This window comes from Pseudopodoces humilis, chromosome 9 (genome assembly GCF_049639895.1).
Source record: "Pseudopodoces humilis isolate 2021_Gansu_Grassland_sample_001 chromosome 9, ASM4963989v1, whole genome shotgun sequence".
Taxonomy (NCBI): Eukaryota; Metazoa; Chordata; class Aves; order Passeriformes; family Paridae; genus Pseudopodoces; species Pseudopodoces humilis.
The window spans coordinates 26,352,633-26,380,016 of record NC_142208.1 but is presented as its reverse complement, the minus strand read 5'-3'; the positions used below and the strand labels follow the sequence as shown (position 1 = coordinate 26,380,016).

Sequence of the window (27,384 nt, the reverse complement as noted above, 5' to 3'; positions counted from 1 at the left end):
CTCCCTGCCGGCTGGAAACTAAGTGTAAGCATCTTGCTGAGCTGCAGGAGGGGGAAAATCTTTATCATCATTAAAAGCCTGTAGCACGAACAGACCTTTTGAAAGCTGTTTTCAGTAGGCTCACAAATAGAAAAGGGGCAGCAAGAGATGAATTAGAGCTCGTGTCTCCCTCATGTTAAAAAAGAACAACCCACGGATGACTTAAAACCTTACTATATTTGGTGGATAACCAAATATAGTACAAGATAGCACAAGAAGAAGTGGTAGAAAAACTGTTTTCTACTTCAGGAATGAGAAGAGATGGTTAGAACTGTGAAATCATTGTTAAATTTTATCATAAAGTGTTAGTTACTCTTACAGTTAACCCCTCTCTTCTCAAAGAGAGGAGGCCCATAGTACTGATGTCATTAAGGCTCTGAAAAGCCTATTTTAATTTGCTCAATAAACTTATTTGCTAATCCTACTCAAGATTTACTCATATAAACTGTGCATAACTTACTTTCAACTAGGGCAAAACCAAAGTGACTGTCCAACCTACCAACCTACCGTGATCTTAGTCCTGGGACTGGTTTCCCCATTCCAGGACTCCTCAGGCACATTAACTTTCAAGTATGTGTTTGGAGAGTTCAGCCATCTTGTCTTCTCCCTCTGTTGCCTCTGTGCAAGGAATTTCAGGGGGGAAAGTGGGACTGTATCATCTTCAAAGGAAAAGGCAGTCACAGTGGCTGGGATCTCAACATCACTCTTATGTCTGGGTTTTTCCCTGACTAATGGTTGCCTATAGGCATAACCAGTTCTGTATCCCTGTGAAGGAGGAAAATAAGAAATTAATGTTAAAAAAAATTTAAATAAAGATTTTTACTATTAAGTTACTACACATTTGTAAGATGGTGGGACAAAATTGGAGCTCAAAGCATTATAAATTCTTATTAAGACAGAATACTGCTGTCAGAAACAGTATGACTAAAAAATTATTTTCTTTACAGAAGCTAATTCTACACTTAAAACCTTGCAGGATTACATAGATACCATCAGAAACATGCTCTCACCAGGTTGTCCAGCATTCTCATGAGTGCTTCAAATTCTTGCTCCCCAACTTTCCATTTTTGTTGTGAAGCCATATTAACTCCACCTCCTCCCATTGCTGCCACAGCATGTGTGGAAGGCTTGAACTTCTGCAGATCCAGTAGTAGGAGATTGTCTATCCCACCTGCTCCAGCTAATGCATGAACCTAGAGACATCAGGAAGCATATTTCATTTGTGAAAAAGCTCTCGTATTCTCTGCTTTTCTGAATTTGCAGCAGGAGGTTGCGTAAATACATGCTGTGGTTACTTCTCGGGCTAGTTTTCTACTGTCCAAAAATGTATTAAAATATATAGCAAGAGATTGCTAAAACATTATATCATCTACAGTGCATCTAATGATTGCATTTCAAAAAAAACCAGATTCAAACACTTGCTTTAAGAGTACCTTAAAAACATCTTTCTGCATCACAAGATTAAAAATCTTTCATTATTCTAGCTGTTTCAAAATGAAAGTGTGTCTGAACTCAAAATGAATGGTAGGGCAAGGAAGGAAAGGAGTGGGAGCCCACCATTTGCACATGCAAATGCCTCTTTGGGAGGACAGGATCACTGGAGAACAAGAACAAAGTGATGAAGTTTCTGGGGATGGGCTTAAAACTTATGAAAAGTGAGAACACTTTCAGTGGTCACCATGGGTTATAGGTAACATCTGGATACCTAACCAGGTGGCTAAAGTAAGAATGAAAACAACTGAATTTGTGATTCAAGTTACTTTTAAATATGCCATCCATTACCATTGCTCTAAAGACCTTCTTTTAATTTGTTTCACAGATCTGTGATCACAGAGAGAAGCTTCTTTTTTTGTCACAATATTCAGTAAAGGAGCTGGCTCTCAAGAGATCTTCAGTCACACTTCCCCATGCAGTGAGTACCAGCAAATCTATTATCTGACAGATTCCCTGCATGAGGCTCACTCTGCACAGCATGGAACAAAACCTTCTGTACCCTTCGGAGTGTGACACCACTGAGACTGTGTCAGTGTTCCTAGAATGAGTATTTGTGCCATTCCCTTGGTGATTCCCTGATTATTCCAGGCTCTCTTTGACCAAGTATACAGGACTACTGGATTCTACAACTCCAAAACTGTGTCATGTAAGAGATTTTCCCATCTGGGATGTAATCTGCAACTCTACAGTGTGTTTGAAATTAGATAAATTCTCTCTCACCTGCGTTTCACAGGCCAGTTGCACATTGAAAATATAGTGGAATGCTTCTTCCAGTGTCTCTCCTAGTGCTACCACACCATGGTTTCTCAAGACTAACACCTAGTAAATGAAGACACTAATGTTAAATGGTAGAAACTGGAACAGGACATGAAAATTGTTCATGAAGAGCATAAATGAGGTTGAATACCTTGCAACTGGGTCCAAGAACTTTTTGAAGCTGAATTCTCTCTTCCTGTTCATCAAGAGACCCCTGATAGTTGTAATAAGCAACATCTCCCAGAATCAGAGCCTCTTGTGATATGGGAAGGATGCCACACTTCATAGAAGAAACCTGTTTCATAAAAGTTAAATGCTGATAACTAGGGAAAACTTACATCTCAACCACCCAAACCTTAGCAGGGTGTACTTTGTTAGATGAGAGACAAACTCCATAGGGAGAGCTTAGAAACAACCCCCCAACCAGTTTAATTTGCAATAGGGTGACAGAGCTGCTGCTGGGTAGTCTGGTAGACTGGGTAGTCTAGGGACATATATATTGAAGGAAATTTTTGTGAATTTTATTCATGCTTAATTCTCAGTTTATTTAATGGTTTATCCTTCTTTCTCACATTTATGACTTCAAAAAGCTAGTATAAAAGAAATTATACATTCCTTTTTACTTTGTGTGTGTATATATATATATATTCATTTCTAGATAAAATAATAAGAATTCAGTTATTTCAAACCAATTCTTTCAGGCCTCCTTGAATTTTTATCATTATTATACAGACTATTTGAAGTTTATGCTAACTATAACATTTAAATACTGAGGTAAATCCAAACTAAGTGTAACTACTAATCAAACCACTTAAAAATGGAGCTGCATAATGCAAATTAAGATGATTTATGCAGCACATTATATTATCTAGGATGCTATAAATGAAGCCTGTGTAAACTATTTGCTTTACAACCTCCTCAACCTCGGTACAGTAATCTCTGAGCATGAGTTTATTCCGATGCCATTCCACTGTGATGGCCCAGCCCTCTCTCTCTCTGTTTGGTAACCTCACACTTTTATTTATCTGTGCAGTGTTGATATTAAAACAAAAATGAAACTGCTGTGAGGAGAAATATGCCCTAAGTTCATAGGATAAAGCTGTTTTCTTTCAGTCTGTGCCAAAGGAAGACTCACAGCAGCCGTGGCAGGGGTGTGTATGTGTATGACACATCTGACATCGGGGCGGGTGGAGTAGATGGCCACATGTGGGCTGAAGCCCACACTGTCAATACTGAGAGCTGTGCTTCCCTGGTCCACTACATCTCCTAGGATGTTCACTTTAACCTGAAAAAGGCAAACAGACAAGTGATATTCAGAAAGTTTGTGACAACTTCAGTAATCTAGAAAATACCCTTCCCTTCTTATTTAGCACCAAAGTTCCCCACATACATTCAAGGCTCAGAGCACAAAAAAAAGTAGGTGAGTAGCCATGAATCTGTGTGTCAATAAACCACCCTGCTGTACTAGCCCTTGATAGCTGTTGGAAGTTCAACCATGGAAGAAGTCAGGACAAGACTCTGATACAACATATATTCTACTTCAGTCTAACTGACCTTTCCTTGTTTCTGACTTTCAAAAATGCATTTCATTAACTTTTCCTACATTTTAAATATGAAGATAATTTAGAGCCTGAGAAATTTCCAGTAAGAATATTCAATGCACAAGGAATCTTCCGTTTCATTCAACATAAAAACAGTAATTCCTGGATCAACAAAAAACTACAGCAGGGTCATATGTCACGGTATTTTGGTTCTGTGTTTTCTATGTAATAGTATCAATCTCATTTTGGTACCCCTTTCACCTTGAGGCAGTTTCTTTACAGATATGCACTGACATGAAGAGCATATGGTAGGCTCTACACCAAAAGATGTGTGATTTGGCAGCTAACACTGCCTAAATACCAGTTTGTAACTTCACCCAGCTCATTTCCTGGGCCTGGGGAAGATTATTTGACTTTATCTCCTCACTTCTAAAGGTAAGAGGTGATTCTGATAACACTACTCCTACAGAGTCATTTCACAGGTATTGCCACTCTCTCAGGTTATAAAAGGCTACTGCTACACTCATGCTACTGGTGAGCTTCATCAGACAGGAAAACAAAACTTTGCTGCTCCACACTGAAGCTGGAGACAAAGAAACAGAAAGTAAAGCTAAACCCAAGAAGAAATACTGGCAACAAAGGGGGCTACTATCTAAGCAGTTAATCAGCTTTTCATCTGGTGGGTAAATATTAAAAAAACCCAAACAACAGCATAATTACAGTTCATTTAAGCAGCCACAAAAGTATTTTAGAAAACAAGATGAGCCTTGTTGGTTATTACAGCAGGTGAATCACATACCAAATTAGAAGCTGAAGCTTCAGAAAAGGACAGCCCTCTTGGAATGATTAGAATGTGGTTATGTTCTTTGCTTACTCTTACCTGCAAAGGAGACAGGAAATGGATTACTGATCTAATTTACATTAATCAGGGGGAAAAATAATTTGAATGAATAGGTGAGACTCTAAATAAGTTTTTTTGCTCTAAAATACTTACTGTGATATAGGTATTTGGCAAATGTGCCCACCCAAACAAGTCTGCCAATCTATATAAACTGGCTAACTTGCAACGAGTAAGTTTTTCTCCCTTAACAAACGAAGAGGTATCTACCCCAGGTAGGTCATTGATGGGTGTAATCATTCCATGGCCTGAAAAACAGACAAAAATAGATGATGGCCAGTTGGACAACTAAATGTATTTCCAGCTATGCCATGACCTTCCAGATGCAGTGTACTTAAATGGTTAGCAAAGCAGTACCAGCATTTATGAGATTGAATAAAGGTTTTCCTGAGCTGTCTCCTGAATCAATATCCTATGTAGGACTGGAACTGTACTTTAAGATATTTGTCAATAATGAAGTATTTTTACATGTTACTTTGAGGTTTCTTGTTACAGGAGAAGATATTCCTTGTGGACTTCTGACACCAGCAAAACTAAATTGAAGAGATATCTTGGTCTTAGCACTTCAATTCAGTCCCAATGAAGAAATCAGGATTAGTGTAAGAGTTCTCAGACCCTTAGACAGAAGGTATCACCTCTTAACAGAGAAATCACAAAGATCAATTTCTCTCTTTGAATTGTGACTACACGGACATACCCTTCTCCCCTTCATGAATGCATGATAGCCTTTTGACAGCCCACAACCTTTGCTTAGAGAGGAAGTTAAGAGCAAAAGAGGTAAAAGTCATTTTGGTTTTCAACAAATGGAGGGTGCACTTTGAGATCTGTCCCCATTGTCTCTGGCAAATGCAGCAGAGACAACAGTGGGACAGAGTCTCAGTAACCAACCAGAGGTGTGAACACGAGGTTATTTGGGCTCTCTGTTCTCTTCCACTTGTTTTGTTAAACAAACCCTGAAGTACCATTTTGGGACCAAATCTCCAAAGATGATGAATGCTGACAGCTGCCACTGTACTTCAGGCTTGTAAGCTCCCATACGAAGTCCACCCACAGAACTTAAATTGACTTGAATGTCTCAGTGCTTCATGACTTGGAAAGAAGAACTTGAGTGTTAACTGCAAAATCCCAGTGACATCTTTACAAGCAGAGTGCAAACTAGAATCTGTTCTTAACTCTGGGAGCTGGTCATCTGAGAATTCAGTTTGCTGGGGTATTGTCCCTACCTCAGAGTTGTTTTTGGTTGGTTGTTTTTTTTTTAATAACAATTTATATGCATGAGTAGAAAAATAAACTACATAGTAATGTATTTCACATCTCAGTTTATATTCATATTAAATTCCTAACAGTAACAGGGCACAAAATAGTGTTCCTGATGTCAGTTCAATTTTATTTAAAAATTACAGAATAACTGATTTTGATGATTCCAACCATTTTGGATATCATTATACAAGTCAAAAAATTTGAGAGAAAGAAGCCTAAAAAGGCAAGTTAAGGCCACCATCTGCACTACTTCACAGCTGAAGCAAGCTCTGACAGGATTTTTATTCAAGGAAAGAGGAGATCCCAGCATTCCTAAGCCTTGGAAACAATTTAAAAAAAAAAGAAAAAAAAGCAGTTGATGTGTAATTCACTTACTGAGTGAAGATGAGGAAAAACCTGTAAAAGTGCTCGCTGTAATGTATTCAGCAATCTGCTGTAATGCAAGCAGTCCAGTGGGGTTATTGCCCTTCTTCATCTGTTCTTGAATAAGGCATTCCAGATCTTCTCTAAAAGCCTGTAGAAACATTTGAGAATCATCACGGAAACCTGGCCTTGATAATCTTATTTCTATTATAGGTGGGGCTGGTAGTTTTGCTTCTTATTAATGTTACATGAAACTTCCCCATAGACTTTGTTTTTAGCTGTTTTAACTTTGCCAGACTTAATCATCTGACCCAAACTTTGTAAACTAGGTACTGGCAATTTGGAGGGAAGAAAGAAGGAGTTTGGTCACAGAGGATTTACTATTTCCCAGTACATGACAAGATAAAATGTATTTTTTTATAAATGATTAAACCCATTTTTATCAGTAATTAAAGCATTGTCCATGTTTTGGAAGAGATACTTGAAATTCGATCAGGAGGTGTTGCTTTCTCTGCTGGATATTTTTTTTATAATGTAATCTCTCTGAAAACCCATTCAAATTTGATAAAGTTATAAACAACTGGAAAACTGGAGCTCATCCATGCTCAAGTAATATCACAGAAAGGCAAAAACTAGAAGGAATGCTATCTTCTCTCTATTTATTTCCTTCCCCAAAGGGAAAAACCCTTCCTTCTTTTTCTGAATAAAGTGACTTCAAGCCCAAGAGATAAACTTTTGAAAAATATATCATGAAAAAGTTTTCATAGTATCAAATTTAATATATTATGCACTGTGGACAAAGCCTGTTCCTTTGGATGATAAACAGATTAGTCCCTACCTACAACACACCACTGTCCTAGGACCACTGCAGTCCTGACATTCCTGGAGTACAGACTAAAGACAGACTAAATTCTGTTCCTTCAGACTTATGGGTTACATTTTCTAGCCCTCTCATTACTTTTTGCAGCATCTTTCAGCTTTTCCCCAAACTCACAGTACCCAAAGCTGCACACAACACAAGCTGAGGTAGATTGTGAACATTCCTCCTGGTTCCTTCCAAAAGACATTTGGTGTCTTTACCATGCAGCTGGCTCCTATTATAACTCCACACTATTCCCTGTAAGTAATTGCTCCTTTCAGTTTGCCTTCCTTGGCAGAGCACTTGCTCTCAATTAAAGAAAGAAAACAGTTCTGTATGACAAATGTAATTTCTTCACTGAATTTTAATTCAGTCCTTCAAAACACCCACTCTGTTGGGCAAAATCCACCAATCCCAGTGGTCTGTTCACAGAATCACTAATCAAACAGGTTTTGATTAGTAAGAGAGAGTGCTACTGAGCCCCACAAAGACATCCTCGGGACTCTACTTGATACAGCCTCCTCAGCTGGACAGTTGAGTCTCCATGACTACTAATTACCAACTTTTCAGATATCCGTGCTCTCCTTTGAATAATTTTGTCAGGATCATGTCCATACCTGAGACCTTCCAGATTTCCATAAGTAAAGCCTCTAAAAATTCCCACCCACTCTGAATGGATCTGTTGCACAGATCTCTCAGTGTAGACCAGAATATTCACATGGCATCCCCCAAACAGCTGAACAACCTCTCACCAGCCTGAAGATGCACAGGCAGAGTCAGTTTTTTCTCTTTTGTGGCTGCTGTTGGTAAGGTCTATGCAGCAGGAGAAAGGAGCAGATGAGGAAAAGGAAAGAAAAAACATGGAACTGAGAGAGGAATGGAACCTTCTTTTACCTCATGAACTTCTTTTCCTAGGGGAAAAGTAGTGGAGGTCAGGGAGCAATGGCCATAAACTGAAACATACAAAGTTCCAGCCCAACATGAGGAAGAATTTAGATCACGGGTATCAGAGCACTGGACCAGGCTGCCCAGTTCTCTGCATTATATTAAATTATTCCTCCTTCAATTCAACAAGAACTATAGAAGAGATCTGCAAAAACATTAATAGTAAAGTCTCATTAGTCATACTCAGATTTCTGGAGTTTTTTTTAAACCTGTACAAGTAATGTTACTTCTATAGCAGCAAAAATGTAATATAATATATTTTGGGAAATTTCTGACAGAAAGATTTTTAGTTTATTGCATATTGTATTTTTAATTCTTCTGCTTTTTGGTCATCTTATTTTCATTCATTCTTCTGAGCCTAATTTTGCACCTTAATGCTAACAGCAGTATGATACACATTTTCTCAGACTATTAGAAACAAGTGTTTAATGTTGTATCAACAGCTTTGTTAAACCAAACAAGCAGCTTCCCCTAAAATTAGTTTTAGAAATAAGAGAAGATAGGTAAGAGCCAGGAAAGTAGCAAGTATGGAGGTTAGGGATGAGCTATAAAGCAGGTGAGAATATTGATGAAGTGCATAAAATCAAGTAGGTAATATATCCACATGCCAGTGTATAATGAAATTTTCTAGCAGCCTTCAGCCTGTCACATGGATATCTATGAATATTTCAATATACTTCATTCACTGCTACAGACCTTTGAAACTTGGAACTGTACATCCTTAGGTAACCATCCCACACGTGCTAACACAACCTTCTTCCATTTCTGGTAATCCCAGTGGGCTTCTATGAAGGCCACCACCTTCTTGTGGTCCACAATTTACCTTTAATAAGAGCTATTAAAGGAATGTTATTTACTGGGTATTTATTTCACTGCACAAGACTGATTTCTGTAAAACTACTAGATGACAGGGTTCTGATTCTGGGATCTGACCAGAGCAGCAGGAACCTGCTGAAACCTAACAAGAGCCTGGAGACCAAGTGGTTTGGTTTTGCTTTAATTCATGAGATTGTGATATATTTACATATGTGTGGCATTACACTTCCCATGGCAATCAAGCAAAAGTCATGCAAGTCACACTGGAGAGAGATGCTTTCAAAGAGATGACAAACGTGATTCTCTGGCACAAAGTAGATATTTTTCAAGTGGAAAGGTCACTGGTAACTTCAGATGTAGTATTTGACAAGAAAATGCTGACAAAGGAAAAACTGTGCTGTCAGATGAATGAAAAATTATGTTATTCAGCTGTATGCTCAGCATTGCTCAATCAAGAGAAAGTTTCAGCCCTGGGATCGTAGTAGGCTCGCTGGGTATATGTGTATTGTTTTGTTTGTTTGAAACCACAACAACTTTAGACAAGAGACACTAAGAGCAGTGACTTTTTACAGTGGGGTACAAGTCCCAAAGTGAGCAGCACAGCACCTCAAGGCTGCCCATGATCCTGCCAACACAGCTGGACTCTGACACCTGCAGGTGCCTCCAGGCAGCAAGGATGTAGCCTGGACAACCCATCCCTCTACAGCTGGGAATCATTTCCTGTTTGCACAAACATCCTTCTGCCTTCAGGGACCCCTCACCTTCCCAGCCAAGCATTGTGTCCCCCCTTGTTTGTGCTGAAACAGCACTTCAAGCATCAGACTGAAGGTTTGCATAGGAAATATCCCATGGTATTTTATATACCAGTATATAAAACTGGGCCCATGACAGCTACTGGAAAGAAGGTACAGTGACATTTCAGACAAGATGCACAACTGGGAGGATGCTGAGTAGGGCTTTTATTTTAGACATCCAAGTGAGTAGCCTGACCTTGGTAGAATGCAGGCTGCTGCTCTGCTTCCACCTCACCCACCTTCTGAGTGCCACTCCACCACTTTGCTCTGAGACATGAATTTCCCCACAACTCACCAGTAAAAAATTAACAGGGCAGTTCACCCTGCTCCTGAATCTGTTTCCAGAATTCCACTCTTTCCAAAACTGTAGTCAGCCTTTTTACACCAGCTTAGACAGCCTTACGTGGTACTGCACAGCCTGCAGAACATGCACAGCTTTTCTTGATGGAGTCATTAGTAGAATGATGAGGTCAAAGTCTTTCTAATATAATAAAATTACTTCACCAGAACTATTTGCAATCATCTTCCAAATACACATCATAGACTCAGGCAGTTCAGATGGAAAAATCTTTCAACTTAGATCTGAAATTGTTCTCTGAAACTCAAGAGTGAAGTTAACAAGCTCAGTTCTGACTCTTTTACGTCCATTTTCTTTCAGAAGTACAGTCTAAGTGTGAGCTGACACTGTAAATTTGGGCTTTTAAGAATCAAAGCAACATTTGCATGCACCAGTTGACAACTAGTATTTTTCAGTCAACATATGCAGGAAGAACTAGAATAATAAACCTGCTAGAATAACCTATTTTGCATGGATACACACATATATAGTGCAGAATAATGATGTTTCAAAAAAACTTGGTCTTAATCTCTTCATCTTGCTAGGCAGCTCTCTAAAGATGTTAAGAAGTACACAGGCTTATAAGCATTTGGACTATCAATGCTGTTACTTTTTTGTTGACCACTGATTTCTACATGCATCCAACTCAAAAGAAGTAGAAATAAAGTAATACGCAAATAATAATGGTATACAAGTCACCTAAAAATACTCCCTACCACTGCAACCCTTTAAGAGGAGAAAGCACGCACTCACATTAGGACTAATTACAGTAATGACCAGTTTCATGTGTTTCTACAGTTAAGTAGCTAAAAAAGATATGTGTGGCCCCTACCTTTCATAACAGCACTGCTGTTAGACTAAAAGCTTCCAAATAATATAAGAAACCCATTCAACCATTTTCACTTTTGCCCATTTTGATCATAACTTCTAATATCTTAAATCCATTTTTAAAAAGGGCATAATTCAACTTATCTAAACATGCACAGACAGAGTCTCTAAGCCAAATCTCCACCACTGAAGAAAAGCTTCAAAACTTAACTGGTATTTTGTCCTCGAGAGTGAAGAGACGTTAATTTTGGTTCCTGTGCTGTAAACGCAGCTGCCCGGGAGAGGAAGACCTTCACCAAAACAGCCGACACGGCTCCTAACAGGCTCTTTCAAGACAGAAGTTTAGATACAAACAGCCAGTACCCTCAGTGGAAAAGGGTGGAGTTGGCCACAAAAAAACCGCCAGTGAGTGAAGGCTGGCGGGGAGAAGATAAGAGTCACAAAAAGTGTTTGTCAATGCTGTGAAAGAGAACAAGGGGGATGGGGCTTCTGTGTTAAGACAAAAAGAAGCAGCCTTGGTAATAAGGAATTAGCTGAAGTTATAATAATCTCTTCACTTGCACTGAAGGGTAAGGGTACCTGGGCTGGATTTAGTGACTCAGCTGACAGCAAGGCGGTCCCCACACAGAGCTCAGCCTGTGCCAGTTTTTCCAGCTCCTCTAACCTGGTGCACACTGGCTTTCTTCCATGAGCTGCAGCAGTGTTCACTCCTGTGACGAGCAGCCTAGAGATACCCCATGATTACAGCCAAACCTGAAGCACTGAACTCCTTTGCCAAGCCCATCTCCACACAGCCAGCTCCCAGAGCCAGCCACTCACACAACTGCTGCTCTGCATGGGGGTCTGGGTCCCTCCCTCATACTCTCTCATGGAGTGAAACCGTACCATACATCTTGCTAAATGGAATGTAAATGACGTGTAATGAATGTAAATGGAATGTACAATTAAATGCAACGTGCTAGAAGAAATGAAATTTCAGCTCGTCAGGGGTCTCACGCATTTCTGAGCATAATTAACTGGGTTTTTCAGGAAGTGCAGGATTTGGAAGGGTGGGAGCACACACACACGGTGAGGAAGCACTAGGAGGGATGACAGAGCTCTTGCAGGGTGTTCTGGATGCACTTGCTCCTGCAGCCAAGGAGAAGTCACCAGGCAACCTTTCCAAGGTTCTCCAGGTATTGTTCCACATGTATCTATTGGCATTTACATCTAATGAAAACCACAATTCAAACTAAGTGTAATGGAGCAATATGAAAATAGAGGGGAGAGAAGGGTAACCCAGTTTTATAGTAAGAAAGCAAGGAAATTTTCATGATGTGCACTTGTGGTACATGACATTGGTGTGAATTTACAGTGTACCTATACATCGTAGGGATTTCTTGGGTCCTCACAGAGATCCAGCGGATGGCCTTGATTTGAAACAATGTTACGCTGACCACAAATTCCCTCCCACTTAAAATGCTGTCACAGTGCACAGGGGATCTTTAAGGGTTTTGTAGTATGTCTTCAATAATGTGTCAAGTTGGGCTCTTGCCTCTGGTGAACAAAATGTTGCACACGTTGTATGATGAAAGCATGAAATTAAATAAGCTATTGCAGTGGGAGGAGAGTCATGACTTCCCAGCAGGATATCAGGAAGATGTCAGAGAAGACAAAAGCCAGAGACGGGAATGCAAGGTGAGAGGACTGCCCAGTGAGGAGGTACTCAGGTGATGTAAAAGGTTGTGAGTCCTTTGTGGCCAAGGGGTGGGGCTTCTGAAGGATGTGAAAGGCATTTGAACTTCTGAGAAAAGAGCAGTAAAAGCCCAAACATGAGGAACTGAAAGGACTTTGATATTTTTAAGAAAATAAACTACCCCAAAAGGGAGTGGTATTGCAAAAATACTGGATGTTCACTCAATACAAAATAAAGTAAGCTGAACAACTGTAAAAGCTGGGAAAAAATAAATTAAATCATCTTTCATCTCTGTCCTGATGGTTTGAAAATAACATATCCAGGAAAAAAATTCAAGTGTGGGTGGGATTGCTTGTTTTTGAGGAGAAAAATCTGCCTGCATGCTATATGCTAAGGCAGACCTCTGAATAGAAGAGTTGCTAAGCTGTATAGTTATCTCCCCACTTTTTTTTGGGCAAGACCAGCTAGTGTGGGAGGCAGGGGGGTGTGTACATGTACAAGCCAGGAAGGGAGGCACAGTAGAGAAGCACATTTTTAACCTCAGCATAACCCCTCAACATTTTGCAGTCCAGACGGTTCGACCTGAGCCTTCCTGCAATGGCAGAGTCAAGACAGAGTGGCCCTGAACACCCTGCAGAGTCATGATGGGTTACTACACACTCTCTAGATCCAACATGAAATTCAAATAAATCCTGATGGGATCCTGCCAGCACAGAGCTCAACTTAAGAAAAAAAGCTCCAAGCTCCAAATAGCTATGTTTTACATGTAAAAATAGCCAGCACATATCCAATGCAGCTCAAGAAGCCACACAAAACTTCACTGGTAAATTAAAAACACAAACTGCACATTTAAATTCCACAAACCAGGCATTTTTATGTTTACATAAAACAGCCTTTCAACTCATCACTTCAGACACAACTTCTTCTTACATCAGTAAAAATAATGAAGTATATCTCATAGATAAGCACATCTTTTGTATAAAAATGCATCCTCTCCCATTTCTATCCTCACCTGTAGCTTTCCTTCCAATACCTCAATACAAAGGGATGGAAGGCACTCCCCAGTGCAGTCTTAGCCCTGATCCTAATTTCCTGTTAGGTTACACTAATGTCCCGTTAGCTGAAGCCTGTAGTTCCTTTTCTCCTGGATGGATAATTGTTTTACATGGTCTCACTGCACTGGAAGCAGTGTGGCACTGTTGCCTGCTTTGCAGGAAGATCCAACACCTTCCCTGCTTCATGATGGCTGTGGGGATCTTCTCCCAGTCTGTAGGTTCATTCAGCTCCTCAGTGCCGAACTGGCTGTTCAATTTTCATAAACACCATAACTGTATAACCACTGCCTTTTTTTTTTAAGTGTTTTAAAGAGTTTCTGGTTGCTATGGTGACAGCATTGGAGAAATGCTAGAAGGAAATAAAGGCCAGAAGGACTTGTATGCCATAAATGAAATAAGGAGTTTGATGGTACAGCAAATATATTTTCACTCTGTGAAAGACATAGTTACTGCGCATAACAAGCAACATATGACTGTTTAGCATACAGACAAAACTGTTTTTAATTGCAGAGTTAAATTGGAAAATATAAAAAAAAAAATCAAAACAACCAACCCATCTTTTCAGATTTTGCATATATTATAGGGCAAGTATCTTGGGTCCAAAAAGCAATAAAACTAGTCCACTGCATTTATATAGTACCTTTCTTTAAAAATAACAATGTGCTACCTGAATCCTCTGAACCTGAAGACATTACTAATATAAACCTAAATGGCTTCATGCTAAGATTGGCCATCAGTACATCTGGATGCTATCAGGCTGCTCAGGCCCAGCTGATTTTAATTTCTTTCCACCTTTCTAACATACACAGAACAGCAAACACGTTAGGTTTATCAGATTCTCCAGGCTATCAGATGCTCAGCATCTGATACATGCAGTATTAGGCAAACACATCTGAGAACTCACTAATAATGTCAGGACATTCTCCATGGGCAATGGTCAGAAAACAACTATGATTTGTTTAAGGTTTATTATGAACAGACTCCAAGACATTAGCAAACATCAGAGGTAATGGAAATAGCTTTTCAGTAGCTTTTAAATTATTTAATTTAGGAAAGGGAAATTGCACATCAGAGAAGAGTAGTCAGATTGCACACTAGCATGGGCACCAAACAGCACATCAGAGAGATGGAGCAGCTTGATGTCTGAAGATGTCTGGTCAGGCCTGTAGCCCTTGCAATAAGATGCACTGAGTAAAACATACTGTGGTTCCTGAAATATATTCTCTAATTTATTTTCTTGCTAATGGATTTAGATTTTCCTACTTGAAAGAAAGAAAAAACATTTGTTAATAAAACCACATTTAATTAGTACCTAAGCTTCCTACTATGGGACAGTGATTAACCCTTTAGTTTTGCACCACTGCTCACAGAAAGCGCATGTTCAAAGCTCACCTCAAGTCCATAACACAGTTACACAAGTACATAAGACAGCTACTATTCTTGCTAGATACACTTCACATTTACTAATACTTGCCAGAAGAGGAGTCATTGACTATTTCTTTGATCTGAATGCATTTAACAAGACTTGGTGAAGATATGCCTTTATATATCTAAGACTGGGTGAACGTCCACCAGCAAAGCAAGCTCTTCCTTAAACTGTGTCTCATAATTCCTATTCTTCTAAACATTCTTCAAACTATATTCTCTCTGTCAAGTGGAAGAATCCAGAAAAGCAACTAAGTTCCATGAAAATTTCTAACACAATGTAATTCTACAGCTGTAGAACAAAAACACCATGGGTAATACTCATCAATTCAATCCCAAACCTGTGTTACACAGACTGGTAATGGGAGCAATACTTTCTGGCCATTGTGTGATGAATTTAAAATTCAGGAGAACAAGATAAATGTTTTCTGTCCTGAATCCCAGGAACAGTATGGCACACAGCAGCTAGAGCCTGGAAAAAATACCTTCCACCCCAAATAAACTATGAAATTTGCTTGATGGACATTTGGTCATGGATCCTGTATAAAAATGCTTTAATTTCATTGCATGAGAAATCACAGCACAGTTTGCCTAAATTTTCTGTATCAGGGAAAGAGCAGATAAAAGGAGATACTTGAGGAGAAGTAGGAGCTCAGAAGACTCCTTTTCGTGCCTGATCCCACACTCAGCTCCCACGTTCCCATTTCTCTCTAAGCCAAGCAGGCAGCAGGCCCCTAGCTTATTTGGACAACTCCTCCCTTACACAACAAAAACTTGCAACTTACTGGCAGCTCTGAACAGTCACTTTCCAAAAAGTGCTGGGCTCAGCTTCCCTTGCAGCAGGACACTGACAGCAGCCCAGCAGCTCTCTGTCTCACACTCTTCTGTTAAAACAGCAGCCTAAACTCAGGGGTGCATACCCCTCTTCACACCCCTTCCTTAAATCTGCATGCTGACACTACCTCTACTACAAAAAATACCACAGAAGCTGCAGCAAAGGGACATTAATTACATCTGGCAGACTTGGCAAAAGATGCCCCAAAATATTAATGAAATAGTTACAGTCATCAGATTCAATACTGTCATCAAAAGGACCAAAAAACCACCCTCACATACAAAACCAAATTATCTCTCCAATTTTTTTTTTATCAGTTAGGCTAAAGATTTAGTCTTTCCATGAGTCCTGGCTACTCATAATGTGAGTCTTTTTACAGGAATGAGTAGAATCCGGTCACATTTTACAACTGAGTATTTAACATAAAATTATTGTGATTAAAACATTATGCAGTACCTCCTTAGAGTATTTTCCTTATAAAAGAGCCTGGCTGCAAACCCAAGCTTGCACAAATTAACTTGAAAAATAATAAATTCCTTAGTCAACAGGTTCACATTATACTCAAAGCAACACATAGATCCAAGAGACACTCCACGACAACACTTTAGCAAACAATCCTGTTATTCATGGATGACTATAATAGGGTGATTACTAACAGCTGTTTGCAATCTCTTTACATATGGAAAAGCTTAAAAAAAAATTACAGAAGCACCCCAATTTACAGAGGAACTAAAGACAGAAAGATCTGTAAAGCTGCTTAGCCCCTTCCCAGTCCCATTATCCTCAATACTTGCATTACACATGGACACCCCTAAAGGATCACTCCACAAGCCTTACTCTCTCCCCATGGATTCAAAATACTCAAGACAACAGTATTTCTTTCCAATGTATACATCGGGTTAAACTCAAAGAATGCAGGTATTAATGTAAAAATTAAAACTGGTGTGAGCGTGGTTCAATAGATGTAATAGTTTTATATGTAGTCTACCCAAGTACTGAACTTACACAACCAGTAGATGAGCGCTAATATGGCCAAGTATGATCACCCTCAAGGACATAAAAAGAACATAGTCTAGCTTTTAAATAAACTTAACCCAATTATAAATGTTAATTAAAACATTCCTGATGCAAATGATAGGTTAATATTCAAACCCAGAAAGCAGAACACCACGCAATGCCCTAATTTGTTCCTATTTGACTGGTGACTCTTTCACTCTCTTCCCTGCCCCTAAGTTTTAATTAGGAACCCTGCAGCCAGACACGTCTTTCTATAATATTGCAATGATCCATAATATAAATGTATCAGGAGAAAAAAACAACACAAGAAAGGCTGCTTGTCCACAGACAAAACACTACACCAACAAAATTCTGGATAATCTGTTTAGTGACCTTTCTTAAAAGATGGTCCAGAGATATTCTATCTAGCTGTGACATAGATTTCTATTTTTATAGCACCCTTTCCTTTTTACTCCCCATTAATGGCACTCACAGGGCTCTGCAGTATCTGGGTGACCCTCTTCCTCTGCTCCATCATATTGAAGTCCTGTCTCAGGTCAGGGGACATGTTTCTCTCCCGGATGTACTCCGGGTCATTCTCATCGATGCGATCGAAATACCGCTCTTTGTGAGGCATCGTGGCCGGGGGAGGAGTAGTGATCACCACCTGGCTGGCATCAGCACTCATGCTTCAACACTGTGGATGGAAGGCTTCCCCTGAAACAAATGGAAAACAAGGAACAATGTTAGTTCAAAGGAGGGCAGTGCAAGTAACATCCAAGTCTGTGTATAACTAATGTCCCTTCGCGTCTCTGCAGGTCATCTAAACTGAATGGAGAACAAGTGAGTAACTATCACAATCAGAAAAGTCTAGACAAATGTTTAAAAGCCATTACCAAGTTTTCTGATAGTGTATAACCATCTCTATTCAAGGTAAAAGAAAAACCAACATGCATACAGGTAGGAGTGACATTTGAAATGACCATTGTACATTTCATGACAAGCTTTCCTCTATCATTTTACACGAAACTTACCACCTCCCAAGGTTTTTATACAGCTCTCCTTCCTGAGCTGTTCAAGCAAACACCCAGAAGACAAGGCCTGTTTAATATCTGCTGTGAAGAAATTCCTCAATTACAGCATTTTCAAAGCATCTCATAACCACAGCTTGAAGTCAAGGCCTCAGGACACTCAAGGACCACTAGGGAATTTCCACAGAGCTCCAGCTGGTGCCTGCTCTTTCATAAGACACTTGGAAACATTGAGGAAACATTGCAGAGAAGGTTGCACATTGGTTTACACAGCATTGAGGCCACATCCATGGCAAACAGCTGAGCTTTAGCATTTTCTCCTTTTGTGTGCAATTGTATGCAAAGATTCTCACTTAAGCTCATTACGTTAGGAAAAGAAAAAAAACAACAAAACAACAAAAATACTTTCATGTCTTGGTAGAATGCTTAAAAATCTCATTAAAAAACCTGATAAGTATTTGTAAACACAAACAGAACTGGATCAAAAGGAAAGAAGCAGACACCTGAATTTTCATACAAAGAATCAGGCTCAAAAGCACGCTCAGGAACACCATTCCTCAAAAGCTACTGAAGAGGGACACTTTCTCAGGTTTGAGGAACAAAGAGAAGCAGGATTTGAAGGATAAGTGTATTATGAAAATACATTTTAACATGCAAATATCCACAGTCAATAATACATTTAATATAAAAATATTTGCATGCAAAAATATTTGTTATGTAAATTCACATCTTCAGAGGAAAAAAGACCAAGTCAAGCTATGTTCAACAGCATGGTTTGACATTCTGGTATCAGTGGATCAAAGTGCCTTTCCTCTGTGGCATGGTTCACCCATCCCTCGTCTGTGTCACTGCAATTTCCATTTGGGGCATTCTGTGAACAGTGAGCACCTGTGGAGCTCCACAACGTGGAGCACCTGAACTGCTTCCACTGTGATCTCATGTATTTCCCAGGTGAAACACTGGGAACCCCTGTCAAAACCAGCTTCAGCAGCCCAAGCCCTGTTCCTGCCTGCAAGTCCTTTCAGTCCTTGTAATACCCTCTGCTGCTCAGCCACACCATGACCCAAGCTGGCAGGAAGATCCAAGTTGGTTTTCAGCCAGTTTCCCACACTGATTCCCAAACAGCTTTGCTGACAGTGCAAGGGAGAGCACAAGGATGAAATCCTGGGGCACTGCAGTCCTGTAACCAGACAGAAACCTCTGACAGAGCTAGGAAAGCATTAGCAGGTAAGAGCCAAGAAAACCAAGTCTATGACTTTCTTGTATATTACAGATTATGATGAAATTTGGGATTGAGATGAAATGCAACGGTTACTACAAATTTAATTTGCTTTGTTCTTTCTGCCTTTTTTTTTTTTTTCCAGAGAGAGACAGAGAGAGAAAGAAAACATCATCTGGGATGCAACATTATCCAGCTGTACACACAGAGCTCCCAGGAGGTACCTGGCATGCTGGATGAACATAACCATGTTCTGGGATGTATAATTCACATCCTGGAGACAAGCTCCATGAACTCTGATGGCTTCATTCCAGAGGCTGTGGAAACACATTGGTGTGTTTTGCATTTGCTGCTTGGGTGCAGTAGGAGTTCATTCAGCATTTGCTGACTGACCGCTGGAAAGCCTGGGATGTGTGATCAGTTTGGAGATTATGGGGAGAAAACAAGGGCCTTGCTTCAAGTAAGTGAGAATTTGGGAAAAATCTGGTGGAAGTATGAAAGGAGTTTAAGTTTTTCTGAAGAATTAACTTTTGGGATAGTGTCTGGGGATCTGACCGCTACTCAGAAAATATACCCTTATAAATATAACTATTTATTACATCTCTGCTCCTCCGTCCTGTGTGTACCTTCCCTCTCCCCCCTGCCCAAAATGGTGAGGTTTAAGAAGAAAAAGAAAAAAAGCATCAGGAGACAACATAAGATTATGAGATCATTGGCTAACGCCACAAGGTGTGAAGAGCTTGAGACAGACCCGTCAGCCTTCACTGTTCTCCATCTGTGCTGGGATAAGAACCTCCATCTGAGCCAGAAGAGACACCTTCCAGCACCTGCAGGTAACTAAAAGCAGTCTAGAAATGCAGATAGCGAGAACCTTGCCTGAACTGGTGACCAACCAGATGTTACTCCTGCTCTTTTCCTCCTCCCCAGGAGTTGTCTTATCTGACCATCTTTTTCCCTAAAACATTCCTGAATCCTGTTAACCCCAAATAGGAGACTTGCTCAGCTGCTGATTGACTCAGTTGGCTGGATCAACTACATGCATGTCTGAACTTCAAAACACATTTATTGTTATTATTATAGGTTTATAGGACATAATTAGTTCAAGCCCATTACTTTACAATTCATTCTTACAGTGACAGAAAAGCCCATTCATCTGTAAAAACGGCACAAATGTGACTGGCAATACACAAAATCCACGCAAGAGATTTTTCTAATTGCATTGGACTTTAGTTTTTCCTCTTTCCTTTCAGCCTGGTTTGTTACCTCTAGCCATTAAGATTACAACATTGAAATCCTTGTAGTACAAAACCCCTCCATTACTGAACATAATATGAGTGTTGGGTCCAGTTGTTCTTATTAGGTCTGGTTCAATGCCTGCTCTGTTGAGCCCAGGCTGACTCTCATGTAACCCCTACTGTTTCCTGGAAAATTTTCAAACAAATCAACCATTCTTTTATTATTTATTTGCATCTTCTACTGATTTTTTTTTTTTTTTTAAAGAGGACATTTGTTAAAAATGCCATCAGCTTTAGGGGACCAAAAAATCAGTACCTACTTCTCGGCATAGAACTAGCAATAAGATAAATGTACTTACAGAAAATCCAGATCTTAATATCTGTGAATTCTGCTAGAGAATCCTCTCCCCCACATTTGCATGATATTTGTTCCTAGAGAAAAAATCAGCTTTGCTGTAAGGCTGCTTTTGGTTTCCACCCCCTCCAATGCTGTTTATGAATTAAAAAAAGTGAGGTACCAACTTCTTGAACAGTGCTAGCTAACATTTCTTATGCATGCTCCAGAGTGGTTGCAGAGACTCAGGCATAGGTAGAAATGAGAGATCCTATAGCAACAAGACACTATATCTAGACTGGTCTGAATGGACAAACATACATAGAGAAATCAAATATAAACTCAGATCTGGTGAGAGCCATCACTCTTGGTCTGCCGAGACACACATTTTAGCCCACATTTTGACCTATCATGCACATGTTGACACACTAAAAACAGATTTAAAAGAAGAGCAGTTTTCCCACACTTAGTTCAACTGCTCCAGTGTGGGGCCAAACTAAGAACAGAAAGTCAGAATGGATAAATTTTTGTTACACAGAATCCTCATCTCTGCGGAAAATACTTTTAAGGAGCTGTAAAACAAAAACGCTCACAAGGTCTTTGCTACAACGTAACTTGTTAATCTAGTGCCACTTCCCCCTCCTAGTTCTGCCCTCCCAGTTCATGCTGAACTGAATTCTGATACAAAAGAAAACAGGTCGTGTCCTCCAGTGCTTTGATGCCTTATATAGCTCATGGGTTTGGCTTCCATATCCTGTTCTGTATTTTATACTCATAACTGGGCTACAGAGAGAAAGTAGAACGTACACCCTCTGTTAGGAAGCTGTGTATCTCTCTACTTAGGAGTAAGTTTTATTTAATGAAAGCTTCAATTTTTCCCCAGGAACTTCAAACTGTTGATTTTAGGTTGCGACATTTCATCCTGAGCATCCCCATCTGACACAAATCTAAGTAACCTGCTGTGATGCTTTTGTTGCAACAACTATTTTCAACGTCAAATCACAAAAACAGCACAATAATAATAATAAGGTCAGAGAAACAAGAAGTACTAAAGTAAGAAAAAGTGCAGGAGACCAAATGCGAGGAGAATTTATATTGAGAAAGAAACCCCCAGAAAGCACTGATTTGATATATCTTTCATAGTGTACTGGATGTATATAAAAATAAATACCACCAGACAGAGTAACAGAAAAGGGACCAAATTATTAGATCACCTAGCAACCGAACATTAACCTACCTTTTATGCTGATTTTTTCTGGCTGGTTTCAGACATCTCCATTTTCTCTATGCAGTGCAATCCATCTTACTGAGAGTTCCCAGCACTGCAAACCAGCAGTGTGTGCACGGCATCATTAACTGGTGCGAATGATTCGGGGTCTGAGCTCTCGAGCTGGGCTACCCCACATTGGAGTGCTTCCCCTCTCAGGAGCACGCTGAGCTCTTCTGCTCCTGCGATTTCTCGCCTGCTTGTTTTTAAGAACAGCCTGCTCTTTCTCCCCCCCCAACCCCCCCTCCAATATCTTGTCTGACAGGAGACTTGTTGGAAGCAAACTGGGCGTCTCTTGATCTCAGTTCCAGCCTCCCTATGAAACAGGTTCCAGTAGGAATCAAAGACTTGGCTTTAGCAAACACCACCAGCTACGTACGTCAGCAGCAACACACACACTTCAGGAATAGGGGGGAATGGTTGAGAGGGATGGGGAAATATGTAGGAGAATATGGACTGAGAAGAGGGTCATCAATGCTGTTTTCTGGCACTAGAAAGTCTACTGTTAATCCTCCCTCCTATACGTTTTAGTAATGACATAGAAGTGAGTAATTGCAACTCTTAAGGCAAAAAAAAAAAAAATTAAAAATTGGGTAAGCACCTCAAAATTAAATTAATTCTGAAATTCACCTGATGAGGACATCAAATACTACAAATATCTGAGCTGACAGACTTTCTTTTGCTTTTATTTTTTAAAATTTACGCTACAATGGATTTGGGATTTTCTTGCTTTACACACTGCTCAGGTGAGTAAGGTGTGTTCAGATGTGAGAATTTTCTAACTCAATTTGTGGAGCTGAAAATAACTAGATAGGTAGCATTTGTTCAAAATTTTATTATCTGATTTTACTAATGTATGGGAATTCCTTACACTAGCACTCAAGCCAAACTACACCCTTAAACTGACACAAAATAATTTGTTTTTAAAAAATAAAGTAGTCATACCTCTTCCCAACCTGCCCAGCCATTCAACCTTTTTCCCTTTATCACATCTTCAGATTCATAGCAGCAAATGCTTGTAAGGGTTTTTAAGTTGTTGTTTGGTTGTTTTTTTGTTTTTTTTTTGTTTTTAAATGGGTTAATTTTCAGCTGTATCAGTTACCCTGCCAGTTACCTGCATATCTACACAAATGTTTATTCTGAAACAAAGATGATGATGATGCTGCAGGAATGTCTAATACCATTTCTTCCAGTAGCAATGCAGCCATAAACCATTTGTCATACTACAGACCAAACTGGTTACTAATCAAATAGTCTAATCCAGCACTGCATATTTAAGTCGCTCTGCTTTTAAACAGAGGAAGCTAATAAAATTATCATCTCTTTTCAGACACTACATTAAAGACACTATATAGCAGCAAGATATATTTTTTTTTATCTAAGAAATAAGCATTTGAACCTTGTTTTTGTGTTGCTGTGTTAAATCTAAAGCATTATTCTTTCCCAATTATATTGTGCAATGTTAAAGTCAAGGCAAATAGTCAAGCTGTGCAACTCACACTTTACTCAGTATAAACTGGAACTGAGCCAGACACACTTTATTGTCAAGAAGTGAGAACTAAGTAGGTCACTGACAACTACACAGAACATGAGAATTTCAGGCCTGTAGCTTTACCTTTAACTGCAGGGGTGATGTTTTTTCTCTGTGAAGGAAGGTTTCTTATAATGCACTCAGCCTGTAGCAGGTGCAGTCTACACCTCCACATTTGCAGGCTGGCCTGCCAACATTTTTCAGCACAAGTGGGGAAAAAACTTCCGGAGCCTAGAATGCTGGTTTGATGTACCCAATATGCTCTACCACATGGCCATAAATGCTGTTTGCATGCATTGAGCTTCATAAATGAACTTGCATGCTTAACCCTGTAAACGCAAACTATAATCATTCACATTTTGCTATTCCTTCACTGCCGCATGAGGTTTCATGTAAAATAAGGGAGGGAACCCTTGATAAGCAAGTTATCCAGTCACTCTTTTCTGAGAGTATGATAAAAGACAAAACCAGTCTCAAAAGCACAACCCTGAGAGTTCAGATCCAACGTCCACCCTGCCCACTGTGGAACCTCTTGTGCCAAGGAAAGGCAGTACATAACCAGGATGTTGCCATCACTGCATTGTGTGACACCTGAGCAGTCAGCAGTGTAATGGTTTCCTTGCTCCACTCCATGGAATGTTTTTCTTGTTTTACACAAAAACTGTTAAAGTTGTGCAGACAATATGAACTCTTTGAGATTATGATGTTCTGTACGCAAAACATGCAAGTCAGAACAAATCCAATCACACAAGCAAACTGGTTACAGAAAAGCAGCAGAGGAGGAATCCAGAGTTTGTTGGTGAAACAATTCACACAAGTGACAATAAAAAGCACTTTTTTATTTTTAAAGACTCGCCTCTGCTTATCTACATAATCACTTGTACTTAAGTCACCTAAAAATATTTCATGAGTCAGTAGACAACAGAGAGCTAAATTAAAAGATTACCTTCTGGTAGCACTTATCCGTATTAAGCTGTGAAAGTAGGCACACACACACAACTCATACACAGAGACAATGGCTGAACAATGTCCTTGTGTCACCTGAAAAACATGAAACCTGGGTTCCTCCACAGTATAAACTAAGAACTTCTCTCTGAAAAAAAAAAACTTAACTGGAAAAGCTGATTGCAGTCACAGCCTTCCATATTTCACAACACTCTTCCTCTCTCTCTCTCTCTCTTGCAAAGTCTCCAGCTTCCTCTGGTGACTTTTTTCTTGGGCTGTCCCTGGCCTGCACAGGTGCAGGGGAAAACAATTCCACTTTATATGCAGATCTGCAAAAGGTTATGGAGTAGAAGAAACAAGTCTGCTTGTGTGTAAACACGTTTTTTAAAATCCATTGATTCACGACAATCTGGACAGAGCCATTTGGAACAATAAGGGCTACTCCCAGCAAACTGCAGGAGCCCTCCTGGGTCACTGGTACACTACATGACGCTGGAGTGCAGGGAAACCTCTTATCAATCCCAGGGCACATGAAAAGTCTTTGTGATTTATGGCAGTTTGATTATCCTGAGAAATGTCATGGCCAAAGCAGCTGGCTCCTGGGTTTTGCTGGAGGGTCAGAGGCTGTGACGGTGGGCAATCCAGATGATCGACACAAGGCAACTGCTGGATTTTACAAATATTTACATGAACAACCAATCTTATGTATGGTAGCATGCAGTAAAACCTTTTTGTAGCCAAACCCCTGGAGTTCCTCTCTCTTCACATCTAATCCTGACCTTTAGCACCACCAACAGCTCAGTGTAGACCCCATTTAAGACCACCACCATGCACTGACCATACAGAACTGCAGCTCAACGCCCTCCATAACTCACAAGTGAGCACTGGGAAACCTGGCCAACAACTAATCTCAGTAGGACAATTGTAACTGGAAACTTGAGGAAAAGATGAAATTGTTCCAGGTCTTCGATCATACAGTCTTCAGGACAAATTGTATCTTTATTAATATTATGCACCACACCCTGCACAACTCTCCCCAGTTCATCTTGGGATTTCTGAATCACTCTGCCATAAATTTTATATGAAGAGCAATAACATAAGTCACATTAATACACCGATATCAGCTGGACCACGTCAAAATAAATTGGCTAGCCTCTCAAGAAAGGAATTTTAACATTTTACTGACTTATACATCATTCTCATATTAAACAGAAAACAACAGCATTTCAAAAAGCTGATTTATGATAGCTATAGTTAAAACCTCAAAATATTTTAGATAAAATAACACAACTACATATACTGATTTCACATATGAAAAAGAGGCTTAGTAGGAATGTTATAGCTGTCTCAAGGGTTTTAACTATAATTTACAAATAGTAATTTTAGGGATTGATGAAAGTGTGAGACAAATGATGCCAACCAAGACCAGGTCTGACTGCGCAGCAGTCACACTGCCACAGATTGGCCATTAGAAAGGGAAAAAACCTTAGGCATTGCGACAAAAGAGCCATCTCCTTACTACAGCAAATGCTTAAAAAAGTCAATCTCAAACTGAGGTGTAGAGGGAAGGCTCTGTTAATAGGACTAACAGCTTATAGCAGCCATGAGATGGCATAAGGGACAAAAAACTGTAAAGCACTATTCACAGATTATACTGAGAGTGTCTTTTCTCATCCCATTCAAGACTCCAAGACTTTCTGTTTTCTCCATTACCAAAGTTAGCTTTGCCTTAGCATATGGGACATTTTTCCCCCTGCTTGGTCCATTTACAAACAACTGTTTGTGACCGTCAAAACATAACAAGGGAAAAGTTAACAAACACACAGAATTTGATGGAGGCTACAGTTGCATCCCTAATACTTACAAAATTATCATCTTTAGAGGACTTAAGTTACACATACCTTATGCTACAATTTTTCATGTTTTCCTGGCTGCCTTGAGGCAATCCTGCCTCTCCCAGTGCACGTGTTTCAGTCCCTCACCCCTGAAAATACCATTCCCTAACTACGCTAAGCACATCTCTCCATGAAGCTGAAGTCTACAGTAATTACACAAAAGCATCAGAGTTAAAAATAATCTGGGGAAGGAGAACAGGGGAAAGTGTGGAGCAGAGAAGGGCCACAAGGGCCTGGCTGACCTACTCAAAAGTTGGAAAGGCAACTACTTTATCAGCTGTGTTCACAGCATGTTGCTTTAATTATCCTTCCCAGGGAAAACCCTAGGATTCACAATAGTGAGAAACACTTTCTCTGTGTATAGTCATATGGTTAATATTGTCTTCAGCTTGCTTGAAAATAATTAAACCCTCCCCCACAACAAACTACCCAACTAGCACGTGAAAAAAGTTTCATTTGCATTCAAAGTTTAACCTATATAAATATGCACATCAATCTCAACTGACTTGGCCTGAACTTGACCTCCTTGTCTCTGCCATGTTTTGCTCATGGTATTAGAAAAGCAAATTGAATTTGGAGAGTCAAAGCTCTTCTACACCTTCAGGAATGGAAAACTATTCCACTGAATTTCAAGCAAGCCCAGCTGATGGCAGAGGGTCACTTTGGACTTAACCACAGCAATGAACAGAGAAGCAGATGTGCCCAGAGCAGCAGCCAGCACATCCCTGAACAAGTGCTGAAGATTTACTAACAAAAGCTTTGTTAAGACACACAGTGAGGGGTAGGGTGAGTCAGCATCAAGCCCCGTAATAAGAGCAGTATTTTAAAAGTCAAAAGCAGAATATATAAATATTTCATAATTAGGTTACTATTATTTTCCAGTGCAAGCAAGCAATTACCTACTGTTATCCCATAATTCTCCTCCTCCATCATTAATTGTAAGCCCTGGAAACTTGGATAAAATAAAAGACACTCCACAACAAACTACTCTGGTATTACAGAGCATGGGTG

General features: G+C 39.8%; 1 protein-coding gene across 8 annotated transcripts in view; it reads right to left on the bottom strand.

The window, feature by feature from the left end:
- Positions 1–27,384, bottom strand: part of ADD3 (adducin 3) — a 92,367-nt gene that overhangs the window by 6,996 nt on the left and 57,987 nt on the right. For 4 of the 8 annotated variants that reach the window (XM_014250281.2, XM_088059444.1, XM_014250282.2 and 1 more), the window contains 9 exons: positions 17,410–17,633; positions 6,364–6,502; positions 4,825–4,976; positions 4,630–4,710; positions 3,425–3,574; positions 2,441–2,584; positions 2,254–2,352; positions 1,050–1,232; positions 547–804 (listed from right to left, as the gene is read on the bottom strand). In XM_014250281.2, the coding sequence (XP_014105756.1) occupies positions 547–804; positions 1,050–1,232; positions 2,254–2,352; positions 2,441–2,584; positions 3,425–3,574; positions 4,630–4,710; positions 4,825–4,976; positions 6,364–6,502; positions 17,410–17,604 (1,401 nt within the window). In that variant the 5' untranslated portion in view covers positions 17,605–17,633. Of the gene's footprint in view, positions 1–546; positions 805–1,049; positions 1,233–2,253; positions 2,353–2,440; positions 2,585–3,424; positions 3,575–4,629; positions 4,711–4,824; positions 4,977–6,363; positions 6,506–11,141; positions 11,241–17,409; positions 17,634–20,760; positions 20,834–21,972; positions 22,199–27,384 lie in introns of those variants that run through there. The other 4 variants (XM_088059443.1, XM_005520723.2, XM_088059446.1 and 1 more) reach the window with 4 other exon arrangements.